This window comes from Octodon degus, unplaced genomic scaffold (assembly GCF_000260255.1).
Source record: "Octodon degus isolate 3935 unplaced genomic scaffold, OctDeg1.0 scaffold00037, whole genome shotgun sequence".
NCBI lineage: Eukaryota > Metazoa > Chordata > Mammalia > Rodentia > Octodontidae > Octodon > Octodon degus.
In genome coordinates, this window is record NW_004524613.1 from 3958498 (window position 1) to 3971574 (window position 13077).

Below are 13077 nucleotides of genomic sequence, written 5' to 3' on the forward strand. Positions count from 1 at the left end.
TTCAATCCCCCAGCACCACATGCCAGCCAGCCCCGCCCCCTGGTGGGCTGAGCTGGCCACACACACACACACAAATAAAAATTAAAAAAAAAAAAGCATAAAATACATATTCGGGGTAGAACTACCTGCTTGGGCCCCCCACTCCAGTCCCTCTCTTGGACCAGAGCTTTCTTTCTCTCAATAAAGAAAAGAACTGGATATGTGGCTCAAGGTGAAAGCTTGAGGTCAAATCCCAGGTACAGAAAAAAAAGAAAAAGAAAAAGAACTCACCAAATTGTAGCCTCTACATTACAATGTAGTTCACTGTACATAAAATACACCTCAATACATTTTTTTAGGGTTTTGTTTTCTTGGTTTTTTTTTTGTACTGGGGATTGAACTCAGGCCCTTGCACTTGCCAGTCAGGCACTTATGCCACTGAGTTGTATCCCCAGCCCATTTTTTAGTTTTAAAAAAATTTTTATTCTTGGGTACTGGGAATCAAACTCAGGACCTCACACTTGCCAGGCAGGCACCATGCCACTGAGCTTTTAAACCTTTTTTTAAAAACCCTAAAAACGTTTTGAACCTTTTTTAAAAACCACAAAGTCTTTAAACCTTTTTTTGTATATTAAAAATTGTCCATTCCAGTAATTTTTTTTTTTTTTCCCCCGCAACCAGAGATTGAACTCAGGCCTTTGTGCTTGCCAGGGAAGCGCTTATTCCACTGAGCCATTTCCCCAGCCCCAGTAATTAACTTTTTTAGATATATACAAGGTCTTGCTGTGCAGTTCAGGCTGGCTTTGAATTCACTTTGTAGCCCATGCTGGTCTCAAATTCCCACCAATTCTAATGCCTCCTGCTGGGTTTACAGGTGGGCACCACTGCACCTGGGTAAAAAAAATTTTTTTTGAGACAAGGTCTTGCTATGTAGTTCAGGCTGGGCTGGAACTCATTGTGTAGCCAAGGCTAGCCTCAAACTTGGGACAATCCTCCTGCTTCACCCTCCCAAGTTCTGGGATCATAGGCATTTTATGATTTTAATTTGCCATTTTATTTATTTGGTACTAGGAATTGAAGTCAGGACTTGTGCTTGCCAGGCAGATAGCATACTGCTGAGCTTTATCCCCGGCCTTAAAATGTTTTTGTTTTGGTTTTTTTGAGATAGGGTCTTGGTATGCAGCTCAGGCTGGCCTTGAGCTCACTATGTAGCCCAGGGTGGTCTGGAACTCACAACAACTGTCCTGCCTCAGCCTCCCAAGTGCTGAGGTTACAGGCCTGTGCCACCATGCCCAGCTTTATTTTTATTTATTTATTTTCTTTTTTGGCGGAACCTGGTTTTTTTTTTTTTTTTTGGCGGAACCGGGGGCCCAGCTTTAAAATCATTTGATTACTATTATTTTTGGTACTGGGAATTGAACTCAGGACCTTGTGCTTACTAGGTAGGTGCTGTACCTGCTGAGCTATAACCCTAGTGCACCCCCCCCCCATCATTTGAAACAGAAACAAAAGGCCATTCTGACTTAAAGCTGCAAGACCCCCTCGGGACCAGCTGGGATTACATCATTACCTTCATCCCACCCAAGCTTCTTTTTCACTAAAGTCTAAATTCTTTTCCATCCCTGACAGCCAGCAAGGCAAAGGTAAGAGGTAGGCAAACAAGTTGTCTTCCGTAGTTCTCCATTCTTTGATGTGGAAAAAGTTAGAAGAGTTGAAATAAGCAGTTAAGAACGCAGTGTTGGGGCCGGGGACATGGCTCCATAGAATGAGGCTTGCCTGGCAAGTGCAATGCAGGGGCACATAATGGTGGACAAGCCTCGTCAGGATTCAGTTTGTTTGTTTTTTTTTTTTTTTTCTTCTGTTTAGTCCTTCCTTCCTTTCTTTCTATTCTTTTTTTTTTTCGGAACCGGGGATTGACCAGTCATTTCTTTTGAAGACGGTGGATTTTTCTCCTGTATTTGTGTCTTCTTCAGTTCTAACTTACAGAATTTCTTTATCTTACTCCTATGAGGTTTGCAGTCTGTCAGCCCTGGCTGCAGATAAGCACAGTGAAGTGCACAAGCCATCCGAGTGAATTAAATTACTTTCTTTCTAAAATTGTGGTACTTGGGATTGAATCAGGATCTGGCACATGCTTGTGATGATTACAGAGTGCATAAAAACAGCACCCAAACGAGATAAAAATCTCAATATGACAGCTGCCGCGCACCTGTTGATTCTCTAAAGGCTGAGCAAGAGGATCAATCACTTATACCCATGTCTTAAGAGACCAGCCTGAGCAACATAGTGAGATCCCCATTTTAAAAACACCTTAAAAATGATAGCTAAGGGCCAGGGAGATGGCTCAGTGGAATTAGCGCTTCCCTGACAAGTGCAAGATCCTGAGTTCAATCCCTGGTTCCTCAAAAAAAAAAAAAAAAAAAAAATGATAGCTAATAGTAATATTATAATGCCATTTTAGACATTTAGAAAGCTGTAGGGCGAAGACAGAAAGCAATTTCCCCATGGACTCACATAAAAGCAATCAGTCCCCTACACAGAAAACTCAGGTGAGGCAGTTTCCCTCCCTCCAACACCCACTCTTAGGCTCCGCATTCGCGTCGTTGTGCCACTTGTAGCCTATCCGGAAGTCCAAGTCTGAAAGATCCGCCCTGCTCGTGACGGGCGCTTGACGCAGGGGGTGGGTCTGATACGCAGAGTGCACCGGGATAGGGCGATAGGTTTGCACGGAAGGGGCGGGTCAGGGGGCGGGGTTTTCTCAGGAGCTGGTCTTGGGGCAGGGCTTCCGCGTGCGTTGGTCAGGCTGCGAGAGCGCGCGGCGGGGGCGTGTCCCGCGGGTGGGGCGGGGCGGGGCGGGGGGGGGGCGGGGTGGTGCGCGGCCTAACGGCAGTGGAGGAAAACGCGGCGGCGTTGGTGTTTGCGAGGCTCACGTCTGCAGTTCCCGCGGCGGCGCCTGCGAGGAACTCGGGCTGTGGACCGAGGCGGGCGGTGCGCCGCTGGCGACGTCGTGCGATGGTAGGCGTCCCTGGAGCGGCCGCTTTCCAGCGTAAGCGGGGCGGGAAGGCGGGCAGCTGAGGGGGGCGTGTGAGGGGCCTGCAGCGCCTTCGCGTGCCTCGAGGCTCCTGAGAGGGACCCCCACCCCGCCACGCGCGAGGCCGAGATGGGGAAACTGAGGCCCTAGGCAGAGCGGCGGGTCCAAGGTCACGCGCCAGCCTGGGCCTTCGCGGGTCCCTGAAGCCAACCCCGCTGCTTCCAGCGGCACCAGAGGGCTCGCGGCTCGCGGTGTGGAGACGCTGTGGGGACCGCGGCCTCGAAGCCAGGCCGGCGCGCGTCCACTGACGTGCCCCGGACAAGTATTGTTTTGTTCTTGGACTGGGGCCACAAGTCCGGCTCGGAGAAACACGTAGTACACAACCCAGCGTTGGAGAGACGTGTGGGAGGTGTTGGGAGGCGCGGGTGACCTCGGAGGGGCCTGTGGTGAGCGGCGCGGGCGGGGACTGCCTGGCTCGCGTCCCGGCTCCCCCACCAGATGTCTGTGACCTTGGCTCTCCCCGAATCTCAGTTACCGCGTCTGGAGAATGGGGCTGTGAGGAGTTGCCTGCAGTCCTCTAGAGCAGCTGGGTTAGTGAGGTCCGCACAAGGCTTGGTACAGATCTTGGCACGTACACAGGCAAGAAAACTGTCATTGTTCGCGGTTTAGTTTCCTTCTTTGTGAACCTTACTCGGAAAAGTCCGAAATTGGGCTCGGGTCGTGGATTTGTTTATAGGTTTTTATTTTTCTCGTCGGATAGCCCCACTGTAGGGGGTCAATCGTTATTTTTACTTCTATCTCAATGTTCTAATATCTTGTGTTCCACCTAAAATTATGAGATCCTTGGGAGGAGGAAGGGGTGATATCGCTTAATAACAATAAAATTTTAATTGTTTTTCATTACAATAACAATAACAGCCAACTTTTTTCGCACCAGGCATTTTGTACTCCATTTAATATTTATTGAACAATCTCTCCCTTTTAATTAAACCATCTCTTAAGTAAAAAAAAAAAAAAAAAATCACTCTAGGTTCTGGGAATATAGCAACAAACAAGATATAGATTGGCTTCGGTTTTGTGTTTAGGTGGAAGAAGGAAGAAATTTAGTGAAAGAGAAAACCGATAAATCTGTTTCAAATGTTTCCTCTTGTTTAAGACTGGCAACAGTGTAAGTAAAAGGTATTTAAGTAGGTCCATTTTACAGAGGATGCTACTGAGGAGCATTAAGAACTCTGCTCTACCTAAGACAGATGTTATTCAACGTCGAAGAGAGATTTTATATAGCCTTTCCTCTTTGTTTGGTAATCATTAAATGTTGAAGAAATACAAAGTTAGGCTGGGGAGATAGCACCTGCCTGGCAAGTGCGAGGACCCGAGTTTGATCTCATGTACCACATACTGTGCTGGCCCTGGAATCCCAAGCTCACCCATGCTGGCCCCAAAACCAGCATTGTGACGCATGCCTATCATCCCATCACTGGGGAGGCTGAGACAGGATCACTGAATCTGAGCTGTGTAGGGAGACCCCCTATCCAATGAATAAATAAATTTTTTAAAAATACGAAGTATGAGTCACCCAGTTAAAGCCTTTCCATGATCGTTTGCAGTTTTGCATAGTTTAATCCATTCCTTTTGGAATTTATAACTAGAGAGGCAAACAGGTGACTCTTTAGGTCGACAAAGGAATTCACTTAGTAAAGTGAAAGGACCTTTTATCTGACTTTATTTTGTTTTTGTATACTGGGATTGAATTCATGGACTTTGCATTGAATTACATCCCTAGGCTTTTGAGATAGGGAGGATCTCCTTGGGTTGCAGGGTCATTCATCCTCTTGCTTCAGCCTTCCTCTGCTAGGATTGCAGGTATGCACCACCATGCCAGGTTACATTTAAATTTTCCAGATTATTTTATTTATTATTCTTATTTTTTGGGCGGAACTGGGGATCGAACTTAGGCCCTTGCGTTTGCCAGGGAAGTGCTTATTCCACTGAGCCATCTCCCTGGCCCCAAATATTCCAGTTTAAAATATGCCCAGAAGTACAGCTACTTTTGGTTATTATGTAATTAAGTTGTATTGGCTTTTTTCCTAAGGGAATACTGTCTTAAATTCCAAAACTGTGCTCTTACTGTACATATTTGTATTTTTTTTTTTTTTTTCCCGGAACCGGGGATTGAACTCAGGCCCTTGCACTTGCCAAGGAAGCACTTATTCCACTGAGCCATCTCCCAGCCCTCATATTTGTATTTTAATCTGAAAGAATGTAATGAATTACATTGGAAAGCAGGGCATTGATAGTACAGGCCTGTCATCCCATCACTCTGTGAATAAGGCAGGAGGATCATAATTGCAAACTCAGCCTGAGCTATTTAGTAACAAGACCCTGTCTCAAAAAAGGGGTTCGGAACATAGCCCTGGATTTAATCCCTGGTACTCCTGTCCCTACCACACACAAAATGAAATGGTACTGAGATTTTTTTTTTGTTCCATGAAAGTCCTTGTGATATATTTAGGTTCCATACCGACCATCTGCTGTACTCTAGAAGCTACCTAGTGCCTTATCTTTTTTCATTTTCTTTCTTTTTTTTTTTTTTTTTTTGAAGTAGGGTCTTGCTGTATCATTAAATTTGTCCTTGAAGTCATGTAGCTTAGGTTGGGCCTCTTATTTAAGACTATCCTCCTGCATCAGCCTCAGAAATGCTGGGCTTGCAGGCATGCATTACCATATCTAGCTTTTTTTTTTTTTTTTGGTGGAACTGGGGATTGAACTCAGGCCCAGTTCTATTCTACTGAGCCATCTCCCTGGCCCTCCAGCTTCTATTTTTAAAATCTATAGTTTTTAAAAATTATTTATTTATTTATTGTGTGTGTGTGTGTGTGTGTGTGTGTGGCCAGCTCAGCCCACCAGGGGGCGGGGCTGGCTGGTATGTGGTGCTGGGGGATTGAACCGCGGTCCCTGCGCTTTGCTTTGCTTAGCTTAGCTTAGTTTGTTCTAAGTAGGTGCTTTAGACCAACGAGCCATCTCACCAGCCCTAAAATCTATAGTTTTGATTGTAAATTTGTGTGTGTGTGTGTGTGTGTGTGTGTGTGTGTGTGTGTGTGTGTGTTTGAGACAGGGTCTTGCTATGTACTTCAGGCTGGTCTCAAGCTCAAAATGAATCCCCCTGCCTCAGCCTCCCAAGTGCTGGGATTACAGGTGTGTGCCACTATCTATGTCTGGCTTTTTTGTTTTTAACTGTTGTGTTAGGGAGAGAGAACCAAGGAAGGAGCTCAAGCCCTGAAGTGGATTCCCTTGGGGTGCAGTCTAGAGCAGTGGCCTCAGGTTCATACTGTTAGGAAGTATGGTTGAATATACATACACATTATAGGAATATTTTTGGCTGTACATTGTATTACATTTTACAACTTTTGTTTTTTTTTTTTTTTTCTTTCATTTTACAACTTTTGGGGCGTGGACTTAGCTCAGTTGTTTAAGTGGCTGCTTCCACAAAGCTGTCAGCCTCAGGTTGCTGTAGTTCGATCCCCACAACACTCAAGCCAGCCAAACCACCCCTGAGGGCATTCGGAGCAAAAAAAAAAACCTTATAAAGGGGTCCTGGCCCTAGCTCAGGCCTTTAAGTGGCTGCTTCCACAAAGCTGTCAGCCTCAGGTTGCTGGAGTTCGAACCTCACAACTCTCCCAAAGTCCAAAAGTGCCCTGAAGGCATTCGAGGAACAACAACAACAAAAAAATCCTTATTCCATTTTACAACTTTTGCAAAAATAGCCATTTTACAGAAGGATGAGCTGTAAGTAAATTTAGAGGTTGCATTTTTTTTTTTTTTTTTTTTTTTATTTTAGGGAAGGGTCTACAGGGTGTTCAGGTCTCACTACTAAATCGGACTCATAGTGATCTGCCTGTTTACAGCCTCCCAAGAGCTGGGATTGGGGCCAGGGAGATGGCTCAGTGGGATAAGCACTTGCCTGGCAAGCGCAGTGTTCTGAGTTCAATCCCCAGTTCTGCAAAAGGGGAAAAAAAAAACCCAAGAGTTGGGATTGCAGGCTCATGCCACCACAGCCGGTCTCAATCATCCTGGGAGTGGGGCTGGCACCGCAGGTCAGGGAACCAAACCACCCCCGTATGGTCTTTTCAAACCCTAGTATTTGTATAGTAAGTATTCATCTTGGGGTAGAAATTATAGATTTTGGGGGCTGGAGAGATGGCTCAGTGGTCTAAAGCACCTACTTGGAACAAGCTTAGCAAAGCACAGAGATCACAGTTCGATCCCCCAGCACCACATGCCAGCCAACCCTGCCCCCTGGTGGGCTGAGCTGGCCACACACACACACACACATAAATAAATAAATTAAAAAAAAAATTATAGATTTTGTAATGGGAATGTCCTCTCAATCCATCATATCTGCTACTCTGAAAAAAATCTAGTTTATTGGCAAAAAAATGTGATAGTTTACAGTGAAATTTTATTCTCTCTCTTTTTTTTCCTTTGTGGAACCAGGGATTGAACTCAGGCCCTTGTACTTACCAGGCAAGTGCTTATCTACTGAGCTATCTCCCCGGCCCCTACAGTGAAATTTTAAACTTCTGAAATTCACTTAGGGACTTGTATATAGGTTTGAATCTGGTGGCCAGTCCTTAACAAGCTTTGATACTGGGCACATTATTATTTATTTATTTATTAAAATTTTTTTCCCATTACTGAAGATTAAACTTGGGACTTTTTGTTTTCTAGGCAGGCACTTAATGCCTCTGAGCTATATTGTGGGCCCCGGGCATATTACTTAGCATTTATTTTCCTCATTTGTAAAATTGAGGTGATTAGAGTGTCTACTTCATTTGTAGTTTTATTGCAATGACAAACATAGGCATACACTTTGATTTATGTAAAGTACTTAAATAGTGTTTGAAGCACTGTTTTGGATGCTGTAATTGTTGAGGAATACTTAGATGTCTTGGGATCTCTCTATAGGGGCCCTACACTTGAAAACTGGCAAGGTGCTTTAAGTACTATAAGTAGAGGAATGTAGAAGGAGCACAATTTCTAGTTCTTTGAGGATCCAAGTAAGGACCAGTTAAAGGGGTGACATTCAAACCAGGCCTTAAAGAAAGAAGGGGTCTTTTTCTTAATAAAGAAAAGGGATGGGGGCCAAGGAGATAGCTCAGTGGCCTGCAAGGTCCTGAGTTTGATTCCTGGTACAAAAAATAATAATAAATAAAGAGGAAAAGGGGTTTTTGCTCTTAAAGAAGAGGAAGGGCAAACCTTACTGGATGAGGGTATAGTGTGGAAAATTTGGATGCTGTGGAGCGCTTGGTGAGAGCAATTCTTAAGATTTATATTTACTGGGAACCTGAATGAATAACATGTTAATAGAATAACAAGGAATTCAGGCTGGAGCTGTGCTTCACAAGGGCCAGATGGAAAAGAAGCCTATTCCAGAACTTTTCACAGCAGCACAGTTTTTTCCTCTCTGTGGTTTTTGACCTTATTCTGCCTATTTAGTTGTCTAAACATAATTTGTTTAGAGCCTGGAGATGTATAGTTCAGTGGTAGACCTACCATGCTGAAGAGTCTGGGGTCAAATCTGTAGCAAAAGAAAGAAAGGAAGAGAAAAAGGGGGCAGTGAGGGGAGGGAGAGAAAAGAGAGGAAGAAATACAATAAATCAGAAGATAGACTACCCTAGGTAAGCACATTTATAATTGGTTATTGTCTCATGGTGCTTCTTGCCTGTTATGTCACATTGATGTATTTAGGTCTCAACTTCAACTATTAGATTTGGGGGAAGTAAAATTAAAAGAAGTATAATCTGAGGCCAGTTATTCCTTTTCTTTTTTTTCATTTGTGTTTTTGGTACAGGATCTCACTATGCCCATCCGACTTTTGGTGATCCTCCTGTTTTCAGCCTCCCCAGAGTTGGGATTACAGGTGTGCGCTACCACACCTGGACTCTGTCACTGGCTCAGCATGGGGGGGGGCAGGGCTGGTGGGGCATGCAGATCTGGAGATCTAACCCTGTCCCTGCACTTGCCAAAAAGGCCAGTTATTCTTGAGATAAATGGCTTTTTTTTTTTTAGTAATAGGGATTGAACTCAGGACCTTACACTTGCCAGGCAAGGTGCATGTGCCACTGAGCTATGTCCCTGACCTGACAAATGGCTTTATATGCTTTTAGCAGCTCTTGAGTTCATCACTGAGCAAATAATATTCTTTTTATTATTAATTTTATTGAGAAATATCATTGAGACAGTTTCACAACCAATTACTGGCACATTTTCAGTAATTAATACATTGCATATTGTTGTCTTAGTGTTTATTCATTGTGCAAGATGCAGACATGATATCCTGTCTTGCAAGTAATATTCTTGTCACACAATTAGGATAATTTTTTGTTTTTTAAATCTATTTTGTACAAGGTCTCAGTACACAGCTCAGATTCATGGAGATCCTCCTGTTTTCAGCCTTCCCAGCACTGGGATTACAGGCGTGCACCACCATACCTGGACTTGGTTGCTGGCTCAGCCTGCCCAGGTGTGGGGCTGGTGCGGTACTGGGGCGCAAACTCTGGTCCCTGCACTTGCCTAAGAGGAGGTTAGGCCGCTGAGCTATCTCTATGTCCCTTAAATAATAGTTAGAAACCTAGTTTATCTTCAGAAGGCAGGGATGCACATGAGCTGGGGGTTTTTTTTGTTTGTTTCTGGAACTGGGGATTGAACTCATGCCCTTGTGCTTGCCAGGAAAGCGCTTATTCCACTGAGCCATCTCCCCAGCCCCGAGCTAGATTTTCTTTTTCTTTCTTTCTTTTTTCTTTCTTTTCTTTTTTTTTTTTTTTTTCTTTTCAGAACCAGGGATTGAATTCAGGCCCTTGGGCTTGCCAGGGAAACGCTTATTCCACTGAGCCATCTCCCCGACCCCCGAGCTAGATTTGATATAATGAGAAAAGCAGAACTTGGAGGCTGATTTTCAGCTTGAGACCTGTTTGTACTGGGAAATTATTCAGCCTTTAAGATTTAGTGGTTTGGGGGCTGGTGAGATGGCTCAGTGGTCTAAAGCACCTACTTAGAACAAGCTAAGCAAAGCACAAGGACCGCTGTTCAATCCCCCAGCACCACAAGCCAGCCAGCTCCGCCCCCTGGTGGGCTTAGCTGGCCACACACACAAAATAAATGAAATAAAATAAGTAAATAAATAATTCAAATGCCAAAAAAATTTAAAAAAAAATGGGCTGGTGAGATGGCTCAGTGGTCTAAAGCACCTACTTAGAACAAGCTTAGCAAAGCACAGGAACCGCGGTTCAATCCCCCAGCACCACGTGCCAGCCAGCCCCACCCCCTGGTGGGCTGAGCTGGCCACACACACACACACACACACACACATAAATAAATAAAATTAAAAAAAGATTTAGTGGTTTGGGCTAGCCAAATAGCTCAGTGGATTAAAGGGCAGGCATAGGAGCTGGGGGCTTGGGGCTTGATCCCTGGGCTTGTTTTCAGCCTCCCCAGCACTGGGATTACAGTGCTTGATCCCTGGGCCTGCCTGCTGGCCCCACCCCTGAGTCTTACTGAGACAGCCATTGAGATTGGGCGTGGTGACCAGTGCACCTGTAATCTGAACAGTTGGGGGCCTGTGGGCGGGAGAATCACTGCGGGTTGATCTGGTAGTGGGACCCTGAACACCCTGTGGACCCTTTCCTAAAATACAGAAAGAAAGGAAAAAAAAAAAGATTTAGTGGTTTGTTTAATCTGTAAGTGGGGATAATTCCTGCCTACTAACAGTTGTGACTGACTGAATTTTTTTTTATTTTGGGCTTGATACCAGGCCATGCATTACACTTTTATCTTTTAGTTCTCCACTCTTATTAGTTCAGGCTGACCTTGAATACACTATATACTCCAAGTTTATGGGATCCTGCCTCAGCCTACTGAGTGCTGGGATTGCAAGGAAGTACTACAGGGTTTGAACTCAGGTGCTTACACTTGCCAAGGAAGCGCTTATTCCACTGAGCCATCTTCCTGGCCCCACTTCACTTTTTAAGAGATAGTATAAACTCTCTCTCTCTCTCTCTCTTTTTTTTTTTTTTTTTTTGGTGGAACCAGGGATTGAACTCAGGCCCTTGTGCTTGCCAGGCAAGTGCTTATTCCACTGAGCCATCTCCCTGGCCCCCTAAACTCTCTTTCTTTTTCTTTACAAATTAATGAAACAGGCCAGGCATGTTGATACATGCCTGTAATCCCAGCACTCAGGAGGCTGAGGCAGGAGGATTGTTATGTGTTCAAGACCAGCAAAGTGAGCTTAAGGTCAGCCTGAGCTTCATGAGACCCTGTCTGAAAAAAGACTCCCCCCAAAATAAACAGATTAATGAATAGACTGAGAGAGGTCATACAGTTAATAACCAAATCCAGGTAAGTTGAGTGAAGGGCGATGGAGGCCTTGAGAGTAATACTGCTCAAGAACTTTAATGAGTCACCTGCTTTATTCATGTTAGTTTAGAATTGACATTTCAGTGAGCTATATGTAGAATTGGGTTATAAATTTATCTGTTATGAACAAAGTTACCATTTGACCTATGTGCTAGGGTGGTTAAGTTTGAGTATTTACGAGTTGGAGTTTACTAGATTAAATTGTATTTTAGGTTTTGTGTTTTTTTTTTTTTTTTTTTTTTTTGGTACTAGGCTATATAGAGAGTTATTTTGATTGTTATTTTGAGAATTTTATTAGAATTTGTAATCCTCCTACCTCAGCCTTCTAGAGGGCTTGTGCCACAATCTGGTATTATCTTCCTCTTGGTTTTTTAAGGATAAATTTATGGTGATTTGGAGCCAGTTGGCTTTCCCACATGTGAATAGATCCAAACATAAGTAGAGGCTAGGGATATAGCGCAGTGGCAGAGTGCTTACCTAGCATGTGTAAGTCCCTGGGTTTGATTTCCAGCACTGGAAATAAATAAATAAATAAATAAGTAAATAAGTTTGACTTGGTTTTTTGTTTTTGTTTTTTATATGCCAGCTCTTTATTTATGTATTTTTATTTTATTTAATGTTTTTTGCAGAACCGGGGATTGAACTCAGGCCCTTGCACTTGCCAGGGAAGTGCTTATTCCACTGAGCCATCTCCCCGGCCCTTGTTTTTGTTTTTTTGAGATGGGAATTCACTATGCAGTTCAGGCTGACCTTGAACTTGCCATGTAGCCCTGACTGGCCTTGAACCAATCTTCTTGCCTCAATCTCCTGAGTCCTGGGATTAGAGGTATGTGCCACCATGCCTGGCCTGAGAGTTTGATGTTAAGCTTGTTCTTGAGTACTAAGTCTGTTGTGTGGGGTATCCCCCACATCATGCTGGGGTAGAACCAAGGTCCTCATACATGCCAGGTAAGGGCTCTATTACTGAGCTACAATACACTTGCAGGGTGCATTCAGATACAGACTTTCCAGTCACTTATTTGAATTTTTTTTTTTTTTAATGTTTTGGAGCTTTGTTCTTTTTTCCTTTTCTTTCTTTATTTTATTGGCGGAACCATGGATTGAACTGAGGCGCTTGCGCTTGCCAGGGAAGCGCTTATTCCACTGAGCCATTTCCGGGGTCCCCCTAACCATCTCCCTGCCCCCACTTTTTTTTTTTTTTTTGAGAGGGGCTAGCTCAGGCTGCCTTATGGTCGTGTCTGGTAAGGCAGGTTAGCTGGGGATAGAACTGAGGAGTTATTTGAATTTAATGAATATCTTTAGGAAGGATGGTTTAAATGATAGTGCATAATGAATGAATGGAACAGTAGGACCAAGATGAGTTAGTTTATAAATTACTATTTTCAGAGTAAGGAAAACAAGAGAGAAGTAAGGAAGTAAGGATTGCTTTTCCAGTTTTATTTTCATACCTTAGTTTTAGAGAATTGTTTTGAACCTCATAGAATAGAAAGTAACCACTGAATTTTAAAGATTTACTTGAAGTCCTTGAAAGCTAATGAGAGGCAGTCTCTCCCTTACACATTTGTCTATGCTTTGCTAAGAGGAAGGTGCCTCAATGCTATACTGGGGCTGGGGAGATGGCTCAGTGGTCTAAAGCACCTACTTAGAACAAGCTT

The 13077-nt window shown here is 43.9% G+C and overlaps 1 protein-coding gene across 3 annotated transcripts in view; it reads left to right on the forward strand.

Moving 5' to 3' along the window:
- The first annotated feature begins 2853 nt into the window (after window positions 1-2853).
- Window positions 2854-13077, forward strand: part of Cbfa2t2 (CBFA2/RUNX1 translocation partner 2) — a 178909-nt gene continuing 168685 nt past the window's right edge. Inside the window, exon 1 of one of the 3 annotated variants that reach the window (XM_023714913.1) lies at window positions 2854-2994. Coding sequence is in view for 1 of the 3 variants with exons in the window: in XM_023714910.1 (XP_023570678.1) it covers window positions 2992-3025 (34 nt within the window). In the remaining 2 variants the exon portion in view is untranslated. Of the gene's footprint in view, window positions 3026-13077 lie in introns of all 3 variants that reach the window. The other 2 variants (XM_023714910.1, XM_023714911.1) reach the window with 2 other exon arrangements.